Source organism: Anguilla rostrata, chromosome 9 (genome assembly GCF_018555375.3).
Source record: "Anguilla rostrata isolate EN2019 chromosome 9, ASM1855537v3, whole genome shotgun sequence".
Lineage (NCBI taxonomy): Eukaryota > Metazoa > Chordata > Actinopteri > Anguilliformes > Anguillidae > Anguilla > Anguilla rostrata.
In genome coordinates this window covers 42,249,903-42,266,213 of record NC_057941.1, presented here as the reverse complement: position 1 = coordinate 42,266,213, position 16,311 = coordinate 42,249,903, and the positions used below count along the sequence as shown (strand labels likewise).

Below are 16,311 nucleotides of genomic sequence, written 5' to 3'. Positions count from 1 at the left end.
AACGTTCCTGCCCTGTCCCTGCACCCTGTGCTACCGCAGAACCGCAGGACCCCAAGTGGATTAGCCCTCCCCCCCCCACCACCCCCACCCCCCTGTAGAATGTGTGAGAAAGCTCTTTTGGAAATGGGTCAGGCGTGCTGGGAAGGTATTTTAATAGCTGTGATTTAACAGTTACTTAATGGCCACGTCCCCCCCGAGGCGCTAGCGCTAGCTGCTATATTTAGCGCGGCATTCTCTCGGCTCGCCGTTGCCGAACGGTGACGACAGGCCGACGAAACCGCCAGCGCCCCCCCCCGCCCCCACCACCCCCCCGTCGCTCGCTTTGATGCGAGGGGCGCGTCCCGCCGACGCGAGCGACATGAGACGGGCGCGGCGCGTTCCCGAACACCACCGGCAAGCCCCTTCAAGTTCGCGTGCCCGCTCGCAGAAAGGGGGAAAAAAAAAACAGACTCGAGCCAGTATTCCAACAGGAGCCGCTTTTCCAAAGAGCCTCCTATTAAAAAAAAAAAAAAAGGGAGAGAGAGAGAGGATTTTTTTGACTTCTCGCCGTTTGCTCGTGAAAGTTTTCGCGGCTGTGCCGTCAACAGACCTGAATCAGCTTTCTGGCCGGCAGGGCCTCGGGAAAATCTGGCTCCCTGATTGCGACCACAATAATGTTCGGAGGGGGAAAGCTCGCGCTCCAAGAATGTTCCAGATTCAACCCGTCCTCTTTTGTGGTGTCTCCCACATGCAGGCCCAGCCACTGGAGATGCCATGTGCCATTTGTAGGCCGTGCTTTTCAAAAACAGAAACAGAGGGGGGGGGGGGGGATCTGTCAAGTAAAACTTCTGGCAATTTAACCCCTTAAACCTTCCTCCCCAGCAAAAGAGCTCAGGGGTGGATGCTGGCTTCAGTTCTGAGCGCTATGATTGGACTCATTTTCCACTTAAATACCTATACTTAGGGGACACCTTGGCTTTTCTCAAACCGCACCAGAGCACTGTGCAATTATCATTTTAAATGAAGCTCTAATTACTGCCTGAAAATGACCATAATTAGACGCTTTATGGGAAAAGTCAACAAGCAGCCCCGTTTGAAAACAAACCCCCTAGGGAGAGTGTTTATTTGGACTCGCTAAGCAACGCGGCTACGCAGTTACGGAGAAAATTTTTGCGAAAAAATTTGAGATGCGTCACGCCAGAAACGCAAAGAACGCCCCAGGTTTTTTTTTTGTCGTTTCGTAACAGAGAGCACCGCCGTGGGCCTTGATGGAGCGCGGCGACGCCCGGGGGGGGGGGGGTGATCTGAAAGACGCGCGCCCGAGACCGCGCGAGGCGGGTTCGGAGCGGCTCTCACGTCTGATCCTCACCGGCGGTGATATTTCACTCGCCGCTCCAGAGGCCCGCGGAGTCCCGCTGGCGGGGAGCCAGGTTATTAATGCGCGACAATTAAAACGCAGCCGGCGGCGTCGGAGGACGTAAATAAAGCGCTCTGACAGGCCGTGAAAGATCAGTGTAAAAAGAGTGATCTTTCTTCCCCACCCCACCCCCACACCCGCCCCCCCCGCCCCCACACCCCGAAAAAAAAAAAAAAAAGCAAATGCGCGGCTTGTAATCAAGTCAGCTTTTTTCACGCGTTCCCTCTCTCCTCTTCACGCTTTAGAGCGAGCGTGCGTATATCTGTGAGTGGCCGTATATCTGTGAATGACCGTACATCTGTGAATGACCGTATATCTGTGAATGACCGTATATCTGTGAATGACCGTATGTCTGTGAATGACCGTATGTCTGTGAATGAGTCGCGGGGTCACTCGGTCCTCCTGTGACGCTGCACTGTGAGAGAGGCAGGAGACGGCACTGCCTCCTGCACGGGGGGCGAGGCGGGAGGGAGGGGCGACCGTTTGATCCGATCCGGAAATTTCCATTGCGTCTTCTCACCCAAAACCGCCCTTTGGCTGTACCGGATCGAAAGTCATGCCAATAAGAGAGTCAGCGGCAGGCTTTTCCAAAAACTCCTTTTCCCAGATGAAATTCAGCTAACAGTTTGACTAAATTGAAACTTCCCCATTTGATGTATTATTTCTATAAGACTGAATCATGACTGAACAACAATCCCTTTGCACTGAATTAAGCGTGCATCATGGCATCCAGGCTATCGCTATGCCGATGTTCTTTCATTAGCACTTCGGTGCCGCTAAGGTCTTAAGTGTAATTTATGGAGACGTTCATTCAACAACAACCGAACAGCAAGGAGTTCTTCTCACGCCCAAATTCCAGAGGTGGCAGTCCTGCTGTCAGTCGCTCTGCGGCCACGGAAACTCCAAAGAGAATTCCACTAGGGCCCGCAAAAGCGGAGACGCAAGATTTTTCAGTCAGGAACAAGATGTAGACCGAGTTTCAGTTCCACTGCTCCCCCCCTCCACACACACACACACACACACGCACACGCACACTACCCTGTGAAGACCTGAGGAGTGTTTGTGTGAGACTCCGCTGGCGTCTGTGAAGAAGCAGTTGCGCTGTCTGACTCCTAAATGTTCTTTAGAGGGATCCTGCGTTTCCCAAGGCCCCAAACAGTTTGCCCGGCCAATCGGAACAGACTAAAGGGGAGGGGGGGGTAGAGGGGGTGAGAACCGTAACTGGGCATTGTTTGTCTTGCTACAGTCAACATCGAAATGCCGAGCGTGCAGAACTGGAAAAGCGTTGCGTTTCGCTGATGGCAAGGCCGCAAAAACAAGGCACTTCACTGCGCTTCCACAAGGGTGATAAAATCTTTGGCTGACTACAGGTCTTTGGTTGCAGAAAATTGAGTGAAACACATTCGGTTTTTTTTTCCCTTTTGATTTCTTGCCCACTGTGGAAACAAGGCTGGATTCAGTCACACAGCTATTCAGGTACTTTTTTATTTGACTAAATCACACATAAAAATGTTAGAAATGCATTAAACAGACACGTACGTAAAAGGCTATTCCATATTCAGTGAATAATTCCGATGCAGGCAGTGCCATGCATAAACAGAATATAACCTACAAATTATCTGGACAACAGTCTGGGGGAAGTTATTATTCATTTTAAAACAGATTATCAACCTTAAATGAAAACAAATGTAAATCAGAAGCAATGTTTTAGATTAAATACCAGATATGGGGAAAACCCCCAAACCCTTGGTTTCCATAAGCATCTAGGCTATATGGCTATAGAGGTAGTAACTTGAACAGAAGTAAATAACACAAATAATAATTCAAAAAAATATTTAGCTAATTATCTTCTGGCAAATTGCATAGCTGTTCGATAAAACACAAATGGGCTCAGATAACGTAAAACGCGTTGTCAAGTTAGAGACGGTTACGCCATTTTGAACGTTTAGCCCCGCCTTCAAGGAGACCCATACCGACCCTTCGGTGACCCTCGGTGTGGCCTTCAGCACACAGGGGTTAAAAGCTAACCAGAGCGTGATCCTCAGAGCCGAAAATCTCAGCAGACCCCCCCATGCGCGCACAGAAATGCGCTGACTGTACCTTCCGCCACGTTCTCAGGGGTCACCTGCACACTAACCCCCCCCCCCCACCTGAACCCTACCGAGACCGTCAATCAGTGCCCACCAATAGGGTCTGCCTCTGAGCGCATATTACAGCAGCTCAAATTACCTTCGCCAATGGCTGCTTAACACTTATAACAAAGACCATCTTAATGAAGAGATTATGGATAATTCAGCGCTTCCTTGACAGTCATTGGTCTAAACGCAGAGTTCCAGGTATCACACCTGCAACCTCCAGACCTGTGGTGTTCCCAGCCTCGGTCCTGGAGTGCAACCCTCGTGGACGCTGGTTTTCGTTCCAACCACAACCGCAATCCCACAATTTTAACAAGTTGTAAACTTTTCTTAATTCGCTGCTTTTTTTACACACGGGTACTCCGGGACCGAGGTCGGGAACCACTGCTCCCGACAAACAAATCCAGCCCCAGACCCTCACCGCCCAGCCGCCACCTGCTAGAAGATCCGTAACGGTCAGCTAGCGAAGGAAGCGTTCGGCGCGGCGAGCGCACGTCTGTCGAAAAACAGCCCGTTCTCGTGAGCGGGTGAAGGAGCCTTCAGCGGTAAAACCTGATCCGCTACAGCGCTGAGCCGCGCCGCAAGGTGCTTTCCAGAGGACGGCGGCTTCCATTCGCTAATCCTTCAGGTACGAAGCCCACAGTAAGCTAAGTAACGCTCTTCAGCAGAAGCTTTATTGCTGTTTACCCCCCCAGATGGCCAGTGAATGAACTCATAAGGGAACTTCCCCTGGATCTAAGTTACATACTTTCCCAGAGGCCTTGAATGGGAATTTGCTCCCGAGCAACAGGAAGGTATCTCCATGCCCACCAGACACACACACACACAAAATTTTGATCTTTTTATCTCTCTCTCTCGATACAACAACAGAAAAGCAAAATACGAATAAAATTAGTAAACGTCGGTAAATAGCCGGACCGTAACCACAAGGTTTTTTTTTGTTTTCGCAAGGCCGTGTGGAGCCACAGCCGCACCGGGCCACGGGACTTTCGCTTTAGGGCGTTTTGTGTTGTTGTCGCAAGGCCGTGAGGAGCCGCACGCCCGCCCACGCACGCAGCGCAGAGCGAACGGAGGCTTACTGGCCTGTTTGGACGCGGAGATTAGAGAGATTTACCCGCTCCTTTCACAAAGCTCCTCTGGTTGGAACCCCCCCACCCCCCAGCGCGGCCCTGTTGACAGACGACTTTCTGGGACATTTCAGACGGGGTGGGGTGGGGGGGGGGTGGGTACGGACGCCCGGGACATGCCGGAGCGTCGCGGACTCCGCCGGCGTGTTTTCGCCAGATTACACGCTTCACACGCCGTTTATCACAGGTGGCTCGATTCTGAACGGTGTTATCACACTCAGCCAGAGAGGGAGGGAGAGAGAGGGGGAGAGAGAGCAGGAGAGAGAGCGGGAAAGAGAGAGAGAGAGAGAGAAAGCGAGAGAAAAAGAAACACACACACACACACGTGCATGCGCACACGCACGTACACATGCACGCACACACACACACACACATGCACACACACACACACACATCACACACACACACACACACACACACACACACACACACACACAGTGTGGGGAAGAAACGGGGGGAGTTGGCAGATGGCTTGCCCCCTTTGTGCCCTGTCAGTGGATGTGGGTGCTTCTCCCTCAGACGGGCACAGATCCCTGTTGTCTTTGCGACCGCAGCTAAAGACTTATCACCATGAGGTCTGGTCTGGCCTGCATTTCAAACACAAGACAGATGTGAGGTGGGGGGGGGGGGGGCTGTACGGTGACCGTCAGCGACACACACTCCCAAACACGGTTGCCACGGAAACGGTTCCAATCGCAGTCATCGGCCCCGCTATCGGCTCCATCGCCCACCCCCCCCCCCCCGGGCATCGCTGTGCCCCTCAGCCGCACCGCTGCCATCTCCAAACACGGCGTGGGGAACACACAGCCCTGGAGACTGCAGGCTTTATCAGGCCTGTCCTGCAGGAGGGACGGGGCATAAGGGCTTTGTGCAAAAAAAAAAAGAAAAAAGAAAGAAAGAAAGAAAAAAGTTTTTAAAAAGCGAGAGAGGGGAACGAGGTGTTCTGTTACAGGACTTGGGACTCGGTGCCCAGAGAAACTGGGGATCACAAAGGAGCCAGACCGGTTCCGGGTGCGAATCGAATACATCACATTACAACAAACTGTGCTTAATCTGTTAAAACAACCCCCCCCCCTCACCCCCCTCACCCCACCTCCCCACCTCCCCAGTTCTCGCTGAGCCAATTTGGCATTCCACATATTCGGGAGCCCTTTCAAAAGAAAGCCGTTTTCAAAAGAAGCCGCGGCTTTCTGAGAGGAGAAGAACCCCAAAAAACCGCCGCGCCGTGCGCCCCGTTTCCCCTCCTTCTGACCGGGCACGGGCTGCATGAGCGGAGTTTGAGTTCCCCCCCCCCACCTCCACCCCTCCCATTCCGACCGGTCACCGGCTGAGTAGGCGGAGCAGGGGGGGGGGGCGGGTCACGCTAGTTAAGTGCCCCGCAGCACGTCCGGGTCCTCGCGTTTCGGGGGGCTGGACCGCGCCGCCCCCCCCATCCCCACCCCCCCCTGCATTGTGCCGGCGCTGTTTCATCTGCCGGCCGCGGCCTGACTCCGCTGCAGGGCCCGGGGACGCCCTCCACAAAGGGCCCCATTGTCCCGGCCTATCAGAGGAAAGCCGCAGCGCTGCAGCGCGCTTCCCCCACGACGCCCGCGCACTGCGCCACATGCGCGAAGCGCAGGGGACTGCACCGGAGCCACCGCCAAACCAGCAATGCGACGAATGCGCGCATGCTCACCAAAAACCAGAGAGATGCACGCACGCAGCGCTTTTTTTACGGAAAAGAGAAAAGGGGGGTGGGGGGAGTAGTCCCCGGAACATTTCGAACACGCCGTCCGGCTCCCTCTCTAACCGGCCGTGAAATCAGTTTCTTCTCTTTCAAAGCGCCTGGCAAACAGGAGAATTCCCGCCGGGTGACGAAAAGGACTGTAGGGGGGCTCGAGGGGGGGTTTTGGGAGGCAGACCCCACTCCGGGTTTTCGCAGGGTCGAGTGCGCGACCCGCGCGGCTTTGACGTGCGACCCCTTTTCAGTCGGGGGGGGGGGGGGGGCACAAGAAACGCAGTGAAGGAGCGCCCCGAGCGACAATCCAGTTTACTAAACAGGGTCCTTCCGACGGCCGGCGGCAAGGACACATTCAGCGACGGGAAGACGGGGCACAAAACTGACTCCCATTGAACCGAGAGTGTCCAGGCGGGGGGCGGGGCGGGGACAAGCAATCCCCCCCCACCCACCCCCCCCCCTCCCCAAAAACAAAAAGGGAGAAAGAAAGAGACGTTAAAAGGATATGTAGACGCAAAAAAAGTAAATAAAAAGGCGTCCGTGCGGTAATGCCGGCCTCCTCCCGCTGGCACGCGGAAGAGAAATGCGTCGCCTGGGGCCGCGTTTGAAACGTCAAACTTTAACCGTCTCGGGTTTCCTCGGGTGAGCCCCGGGGGTGGCGGTGCCGCCGCGGCACGGCGGAGGATTCCTGGCGCTGGCGTGCGGCGCGGGCGTGCCAGACGGAGTCACGGCTCGCCGAGCGGGAGGAGGGAAGAGCCGCGGGACTCTACTGAGCGCGTGCGGCGAAGCCGGGGGCGTCCGGGTAAAGCTCTCGCGGGGGTCCTGAGTGAAGCTCGCCGCTGACTTCACGTCAGAGCAGGGCCGACGGGGGGCGGATCGTTCCCCTGGCGACGGGGACGTGGGAACCGTGCGAAGCGCTTACCGCGGCGGTGCGCTCAGCTTTACCGCGAGCGGGATTCGGCCAAGGGGAAGGACTCGACGCGGGCCTGTCTGAACCCGCGCGAGGGCGGGGCCCGGGGCCCCTCCGCGCCCGCTGGGCGGCTTTACGCCCTCTGGGCCGCCAGCTCATCCCTAAAGCCTGCAGACGGGCAGCAGAAGACTGGCACAATGGCGCTGGCATTAAGCGGATTAAGAGGGCAAACAGACAGAGGGACCGGGGGCTGACTGAAGCGGTGCCAGAGCCACACGATGTCCCCGACCGCCGCCGAGCTTCCAACGAGACCAAGGTCAGCGCCCAAACCCGAACCCCGCCCCCGGTTCTGCGACTCCGTGCCTGGCTTTCTCAAACCCCGCCCCCCTGTTCTGCAACTCCGTGCCTGGCTTTCTCAAACCCCGCCCCCCATTCTGCGACTCCGTGCCTGGCTTTCCCAAACCCCGCCCCCCTGTTCTGCAACTCCCGTGCCTGGCTTTCTCAAACCCCGCCCCCCTGTTCTGCAACTGCGTGCCTGGCTTTCCCAAACCCCGCCCCTCGTTCTGCAACTCCGTGCCTGGCTTTCCCAAACCCCGCCCCCTGCTCTGCAACTGCGTGCCTGGCTTTCCCAAACCCCGCCCCTCGTTCTGCAACTCCGTGCCTGGCTTTCCCAAACCCCGCCCCCTGCTCTGCAACCTGGCCTGGTTTTCCCAAACCCGCCCCCATCTGCCTCCGCCTGGCTTCCCAAACCCCGCCCTTCTACAACTTTGGCTCGTCCCCAAAACCGCCCGTCTGCAACCCGTGCTGGCTTCCCAAACCGCCTGTTCTGAAATCGTGCCGGCCTCTCCAAACCGCGAGCCTGTTCTGCAACTGCGGCCTGGCTTGCCAAACCGCCCGCTTGCACTCCTGCCTGGCTTCCCAAACCCCGCCCCCTGCTCTGCAACCCAAAAACTGCGTTTTCCTAAACCCCGCCCTCGTTCTCCTCCGCTATGGTGCAAACCCCAGGCTGGATACTGCATTAGGAACGTACCAAGGCTGAAAGCCAGGGGAGGGGGAGGGAGGGGGCTCTCTGCCACACCGCAGAGGCCGCATGCACTGTCGGCTGAGGTAAGAGCGCTCCATTCTGACAACCCCAAACACACGCTGCACTTACAAATGACTGAGCACACACGATCCACAGTTAACTGACCAATGTCATCATACCACGCACACCACCTAACCAAGCATACGCATCAACAATTATGGTGTTGTAACCCACATCTACACACATACACGCATGCATCTACGCGCACACACACACACATACACACACACACACACGCATGCATCCACATGCACACACACGCACGCATCCACACGCGCACACACACATGCATGCATCCACGCACACACACACACACACACACACACACACACACACACACACACACACACACACACACACACACACACACGCACACACACGGAGCGCACAGTCTCTTCAGCAGTAATACATTCATTTACATGCCCGCTCTGCTCCTGCTTTCTCCATTCGCCCTCGGTGCTGATTCAGATATTTTCCAGATGTTCCTCCCGGCAGTCCATTCTCGGTACGTCTCCCGTGAGTTATAACAGACGCCGGGCTTTTTCGCTACCGAACAAAAACATCCCGAGACCAGCTTCCTGGCCCGGCCCGGCCCGGCACAAACAGGGGAGCGGGAGGCAGGAGCAGGACTTCCCGCCAAGCCACCTCCAGCCGTCAGAAGAAAAAAAGAACAAAAAGAAAAGAGAGCGAGAGAGAGAGAAAAAAAACCCAGTCTAGCAGGGGGCACTTGATTTATTCGCCTTTCAACGGACTTCCCCCGTTTTCGAACATTTCCTGTGACCCGGGCTACTCTTCCTGTGCCGCCGCGCGCGGCGTGCCGCTAACCTGCGCGGGCGGTCGCCTCCGGGCCTCTCTGTAGCCGCCTCGCCGCGGTGCTTTGAGCGACCCGTTTCATCTTCGCAGGATGGCCCCCCCGACCCCCCTCAACAAGCGCCCGTCCCAGGGGAACCGGAGGGCAGCCTTGCGCCGCTGGAGCGCGTGACGGGCTTTCAGCGCCACGCGTGGGGTCGTCCCGGCCCCTCCCCCAACCGCTCACCGCTACCTCGTCTCACCTCCGACCGCGGCCTCCTCCGCCGTCGCCGGTCAAGCGACTCGCGCTCGCACAGAACTCAGAGCGTCCTGTCGCGTGGGGCTCGTCAGCCGGTGGACATTACACAACACACTGATACTGAGGGGGGGGGGGGGGAACTGAAAACAAAGCCATAAAAAAGTAATTCTGAGAAACGATCCGCACAGCCGTGCGAACATACTTATGCAAAGAAAAGAAAAAAAAGAGAGAGAGATCCTTCTAGTAAAGGCAAACACTTTAACACACGGTTTTATTCCGTCTCTGTTCGGCGGTAGTTTCCAGGCCTAACGCATTTTCACAAGGGGGAACTGGGCGAGAATCTACTTGGCAGCCCTTCAGAGCCCGCGGACAGGAAGAGGGGAGCAGGGCTCGAGCGCTAGCCTCGCTAGCCGCGCACGTGCGCACGGCCCAGCGTCCCCGCTACGCGCTGCCCGCCTACGAGAGAGAGAGAGAGAGAGGGAGAGAGGGAGAGGGAGAGGGAGAGGGAGAGAGAGAGAGAAAGAGAGAGAGAGGGAGAGAGGGAGAGGGAGAGAGAGAGAGAGAGAGAGAGAGCTAGAAGGAAGTATCGACGCGGCGGCGAAGCCACTTGCCAGAACAAAAAAAAAAAGCGGAGGAAATCAAAGAGGGAGGTTTTCTGTGAGTAGCGACATGTCCAGACTTGGAAAAACGTAGGGCCAGGCGGTGGAGTCTGGAGAAGCGGTGGGGAGAGAGAGAGAGAGAGAGAGAGAATGGGAGGAGGAGAGATAGAAAGAGAGAGAGAAGAAAGAGAGAGAGAGAGAGAGAGAGAATGGGAGGGGGAGAGATAGAAAGAGAGAGAGAGCGAGAGAGAGAGAGAGAGACAGAGAATGGGAGGGGGAGAGATAGAAAGAGAGAGAGACAGACAGAGAGAGACAGAGAGATAGAGAGAGAGAGAGAGAGAGAGAGACCCTCTGTGTGGAGCTCACGTGTTTGCCCTGGGCAGAGGAAAGGCCTACTCCGTGTGTGATGCAGGCGGTCAGGGCAAGGAGTGCAAGTCTGAGAATCCACATTTTAGAGAGTCCGGGGGCGAATCAGGGCCCGTGGCAGTCATGAGCTACGGCCACTGAGAAGGAGGGAAGCACAGCGGTGCTCTTAAGCCCCGCCCAGTCACCTGAAGCGGTGCAACCAAACGGTCGGTCCGCAAATCTCGACACCGTCACTTGCAAGCCAGGAAGTGCTTTTAGGCACAATTGGGTTCAACCAACGGTATCTGCCACCGAAAGGCAAAAGTGGGCCAATGAGGGGTGCCAGGAGAAGGGCGGCGGCCCGACAAATCAAACAGCACCAATAACACACACACAGTCACTCATCCCCTCGCACTGGGTTCAGCCCAAACCAGCTCGGCACAGGTTAAACGCAGCTGCTCCAGAGGCACTGGCATGCGCTAAGCACATCAAACGTGTACATAACGTTCTGAATACTACACACGCTAATGATTTTAGAAAAACTCAGAGACGTGTATGACGCAACTCAATTAGCAGCTAGTGGAGGTGCACTGCTGATGTCACCATTAACTTGACGATGTTTTTCTGAGGAACGTACTCATGCTCAAGGTCGACACCTTTACCAACACTTTTACGTTTCATTTATATTTTGTAGTTCAAAATATACAGTAACTGCCTTCAAACTGCTTTAGCACAGAGAGCAGAGAGCTTTAACTTGAGAGCGAGCAACAACAAAAAAAAAAAAAACTTTTCATAGTTGGAGCAGGTGGCCTGCCGTCTGTTTATGGCTAAATATATTTACAACATGGTGTGTGAAAGGGAGATGGAGCACAGCCCGTGGAATGCCCTGGCTACGGTTGGAAATCCCAACCCGGAAAACCTTTGTTCAAGGACAGTTCGCTGGAGGGCCGACATGGACCCGGCTACCGTGTTTATGGACAACACAGTGTTGCCATTAGAGCTTTAATCAGTGTTTGGAGACGGTCTGAACTTGACACAGTAATCCTCTCCATAACACCACCTGTGAATCTAGCAGGTCTCTCACAACAACGGGCTGGAATGTTTTTTGACGGGCACCCAGAACCCCCCCCCACGTCCTTTAATTTCGGAGACGGTTGAGAAAATGTCCGATTATTATCAAACAGAAAAGGAGAGACGAGAGTTCTGAAGTTCTAGCGTTTTTTTTGTTTGTTGTTGCCCTGAATACAGGTTAAATGAAAATCACGGCGAGACTCTGTAATTGCAGTTACCGCACTAAATACCACCACGAATCAAAAGCCTGCATTCCGGACCCTAATGATAATAACGACTGTAAATCTAACTCAGACTGTGACCTTGTTTTTTTTATTTTATTTTATTTTTTTACAGAGGAGGAGGAGGTGAAACGCCACGCTCAAGGGCAGGAGCGTCCGGGGTTTGAACCCGGGCCCCGGCCGGCGCTTTGAACACCGCGCCGCAGGGAGGCCCAGTGTTTACACTGTCAACACCGAGGCCTGCTCGTGACCTTTGGACCAAACGATCCAAAATGGCCGCCGCCGCGAGCAGAGACACGGAGCAGCAACTGGGGGGGGGGGGGGGGTTCCTGGCCGAGCGACTCGGGGCGACAGCTGGCCCCCCCCCCCCCCGCGTTCGTGGCGGCCGTGGCGGGAAGCCCTCCCTCGCATACCAGCCGTATCGCGGCAGCCGTATCAAACAGGCCCGGCATCGCATTCGGGCCCCGCCCTTCAGACAAGCCCAGTCTATCTAACCCTGTTCACTGGGAAGTGAAAACGAATGTGGACGTTGAAGTTGATTTGTCGAAAATAAAAATAGTTCCACCTGAACTAGCGAAACTGACCGTAAGCTACGCTATTTTGTGAGCGCGCACATTTCATTTAGCTCTTCGTCTGTGTAGTCCGGTTCAAATAAATATGGTCGGCCATCAAAGTGAAGAGGCTCGACAACATCCTCGTAATAGTCTGATGAATAATTAGCTAGTGCGACATGTTCAGGATTTGGATTTTCAAGGTTATCTTATAAAGGTAATCCACGTTAAAGATAAAACATGTTGGCTCTACTTCCAGCTGTTGGGGAGCTTACTAGAGAAATCGACTCTTCCGCAGCGACTGCGGCTGACGTCATTCCGTCCATCGTTGCACTGAAACATCTCCCAAGATAAAATGCTGACGCAGATCATGGTGTGAACCCCTCAAAATGCACTCTCTTCTGGAAGCAGTTGCGGAAAGATTCAGCTACACTGAATCAGAGCTTCTTCACTGCACGGCTACGACAACAATATACCAATACTGCTGTTAATAATAATAATAATAATAATAATAATGAAAGTATCTGGATGTATTGGTGATCTATAGAGCAAAGAAACAATCTTATGTTTTCACTTATGTTACCAGTTGCTTAAAAAAATTTAAATTTTAAAAAAATAGGTAACCGGAATCGGCCATAAAAATTCATGAGTATGCACCCCTAGTTTCAAATAAAACCAAGGACTGGACCCTGAAATGTAACCAACATGTTGCCTTCACTTAATCAACATAATACGCTTCAAAGCAGAAAATAAAATTAGCCTGCAGATGGAGGGTGGGGGGGGGGGGTGGTATTTTAAAATCAAACCCAGGAAAAGTTTGTACGTCCCAGACTACCTGAAACCAAACAGCCTCTAGGGGCACTAGCGAGTAGCGTCCCGAGAAGTCAGCGGTCTATGTCATAGTTGGGCAACAACGGCCGTATCCGTTCCTGGTATTCATGCCAACTTCCGGCCTGAATTATTTAATTACCCTTAACATTTACACCATCTGACATGTTTGCTAAATTTCTTTGATAAGCGCATGAGTAACAGCCACAGACTGTCCTTGCGTCCCTATATAAAACCTTTAACTGTGATCTAATCTACGAGTGAACCAGTGTTGGTGTGTACAGCAATTAGCTCATTTAGCCAGGGTAACTGGAGGAAACAAAGAACTGCATACACTCCGGCCCTCCAGGACCGGAACTGCCTGCCCCCCCGGTCCACGTGAGCGTAAGCGGCAGGCGGTCACATGATCGGGGAGGCGGGGGTCACATGACCCTTACCTTGTCCAGGAGCGGCAGGCACTGGGGGACGTTGTGCTCGGGGCTCTCCAGCTTGACGATGCTGATGAAGACCTTCTCCTGGCGCTCATCCTCGCTCGTGTTGCACAGGGACAGCGGGTGGGACTGCACGGGGGGGGGGGAACAGACGGGACGGCGGGGTTAGAGCAGAGCGCCACGCGTAACCCAAGCGGGAGAGACCCCACCAACACCAGTTCACACCACCTTTTAACAGAACAAACACAGCTTAACACGGACAGACAGCTTTACTATCCACAATAAGCAAATCACCTTTCCACCACCAGTGCATATGATGATATAACACAATATCAAACATCAAGATACAACATATACTGCATACATATGAATGATATACGAAAGATAATTGTACAAGAACATAGAGCCATTGAGCAACACACACCAGAAACATACAAAAAAAAAAGTGAAAACAATTCTTGCGGCCTTCTGAACTCTGCTTTTAAAACCTCTTCATTCTTTGAGTTCCAGCATGTTAGAGTCTTTCTTTCGACCAGAGATGGGAGGCATGTCTAAATATGAATAAAATAAAATATATGAATAAGAATCGGCCAAATACATCTTATTCGAGGATAGTGGCTCTGCTTTCTTTACGTGTGGACTCAAATTTCACTTCCTGAGTAGCAGACAGACTCAAAACAAGCAGAAAGACAGCCTGTCAGAACTGCTTCCCAAAAATCTGACGGTACAAGTAATCGCAGGGCCCTAAAACATTAAACCTCAAAATTTAGAACAAGGACTGGGGCTCCCTATGCCCCTGCGGGACAGGCCCGAACAGAATGTTTAAATCACAGACAGGGGGCCGGGTACGGGAGACCCAGAAACGGCGGCGATGACGGTGAGCCGCACCGCCGGCGAGGAGACGAACGCTCAGAGAGGCGCAGCTCGCCCCCCCCCCCAGCTCCTCTTCCTCCACCCCGCCCCCTGCCCCACACGTGCATCAGCCTCCCTCTAGGGTAGACTATTCTGATTATTATCATTAATATTAAATGGGGGTTCACACATGGAGCACCCCCCGCCCCCTCCCCCCCCCCGAACTCCCCTCTCCCTCATCAGTGAAAATGCCGAAAGGAAAAGACCCCGGGCGCAAGATCACATGGGGCTTCTGGGAAGACAGTTCAGTTACGGACCAAAATTATTGGACCCATTCGAGAGCTGCCAGCGTAACAATTTATTTATGGTTTTGTGTAACGCGCAGGTTATGATTTTGAGTGTTCTTGCTTTCGTTTATGTATGTATGTATGTATTGATTTATGTTGAGCCGCATTCTCAGTCCTGTTGCTCCCTTTGTATTTTCGTATTGTCTTTTTTGTTTTGCAATAAGATATTGTTCACAAAAAAAAAAAAAAAAAGTCCTTGGGGAAGCCTCTTTCCCACGCGTCACACCGGGGAGCACAGGCGGGTGTCCCATGGGCACGAGCCGCCAAGCCCGAACCTCGCCAGGTCTAGGTCCCGCCCGCCCGCCAGGCCATCTGTGGGGGGCGCGCCCAGCGGGGCCGCGGTGCTAATTACACCCCGAGCGAGGGCTAATTACACGGCGGCGGCGGCGCTACTGAACTCCCGCGTGAAAGAGAGAACCCTGGGAATGGAGGAGGGCCGGCCTTTTGAAGACGCGTCGCGCGGCTCGGAGAGACGCCCCACCCAAACCCCCGCCGAACGCGGGGCCGCCGCCGCCCTCTCTGGGGGGGGGGGGGGGGTTAACGCCGCGGGGAACACAACATCCGGAATGTTCTCTCTCTGCGCTCCTCATGACCACGCTCTTAGTCAGACTGCTTCTGAGAGCCAAGCCTCCCCCTTCCTCCCCCCCCCCACCGTGGATCTGGGGAGGGAACGGTGGATAGATCGAAGGAGGTTGGGGGGGCGGGGGGGGGGGGGGGAACCACATGAAAGCGGGAGCCGTTTTCTCAGGACTTTCTATACTGGGACGCGGGGGCAAAATGAAAGGCCTGCTCCTCGAGGCCGGCGCTCTCCGCCCGGCCGCCAGGCAGCGCGGCGCGGCGTAGCGCGCGCGACGCTAACAACAGCTGCTGCTGCTGCGCTCGTCTCTGTTTACCGGCTCCAAATTACAGGCCTGGGCTGGGGTTTCCAGAGCCGTAAGAAAGCGGGAAGGAATCACAAAAAAAAAAACACCCCGGCTCAGGCTCGGGCGTCGCTGTAGGCCTCCCCGTCTTGTTTACTTTCCGAGCACGCTCTGTGCCTCGATGCCCGAGGTGGGGGGGGGGACCACAGACGGTCCCCGCTCGCGGTTTCGCGGGCCGCGCCGTCGCGGTGAGTTCGCGGGGCCACAGAAGTCCAATGAAGCGCCCGAGAACACGCTCGCTTGCGACGGGGCCGCAGGCGTCGAGTTCACGCCGTTTAACGACACTGCGTAACTCGGGAGGGCGACAGAGCCGCCGGCCTCCTTTTCGTTTCAGAGGGCAACGCGAAATACTTTCCGTGCTTTCAGAAACGGTGCCTTTGTTTGCTCAAACGGGCCTTAAAAGCTCAGAATCCTAAAAATAAAATAAACAAATGAAAGACTTGATTACACTTGCGAGCTTAACTGAGACCCGGCATCATAAGAAGACGAAACTAAAACTAGACGCGCTTCAATGCTAATTCTGAAGGGAGCTGCAATTTAGCTTCCGTCTATTTTCGTTCCCCAAATTGAGCGGCGACGCAGAGACAGTAACGGCCATTCGATCCACCGAAACGGCTTTGTCTGGTTTCCGAGGGGGGGGGGGTAAACGAGGCCTGAGAGCGAGATGCCGAGTCTCCGTTTCACGAAAAAAGGAAAAGAAAGAAACCGCACCGCTTACTGTTCCCCCGT

The 16,311-nt window shown here is 54.5% G+C and overlaps 1 protein-coding gene across 1 annotated transcript in view; it reads right to left on the bottom strand.

Annotated features, from left to right (window-relative positions):
- Window positions 1-16,311, bottom strand: part of LOC135263813 (E3 ubiquitin-protein ligase RNF43) — a 96,173-nt gene that overhangs the window by 23,671 nt on the left and 56,191 nt on the right. Inside the window, exon 2 of the mRNA XM_064352224.1 lies at window positions 13,470-13,592. Coding sequence (XP_064208294.1) covers window positions 13,470-13,592 — 123 coding nt within the window. The remainder of the gene's footprint in view (window positions 1-13,469; window positions 13,593-16,311) is intronic.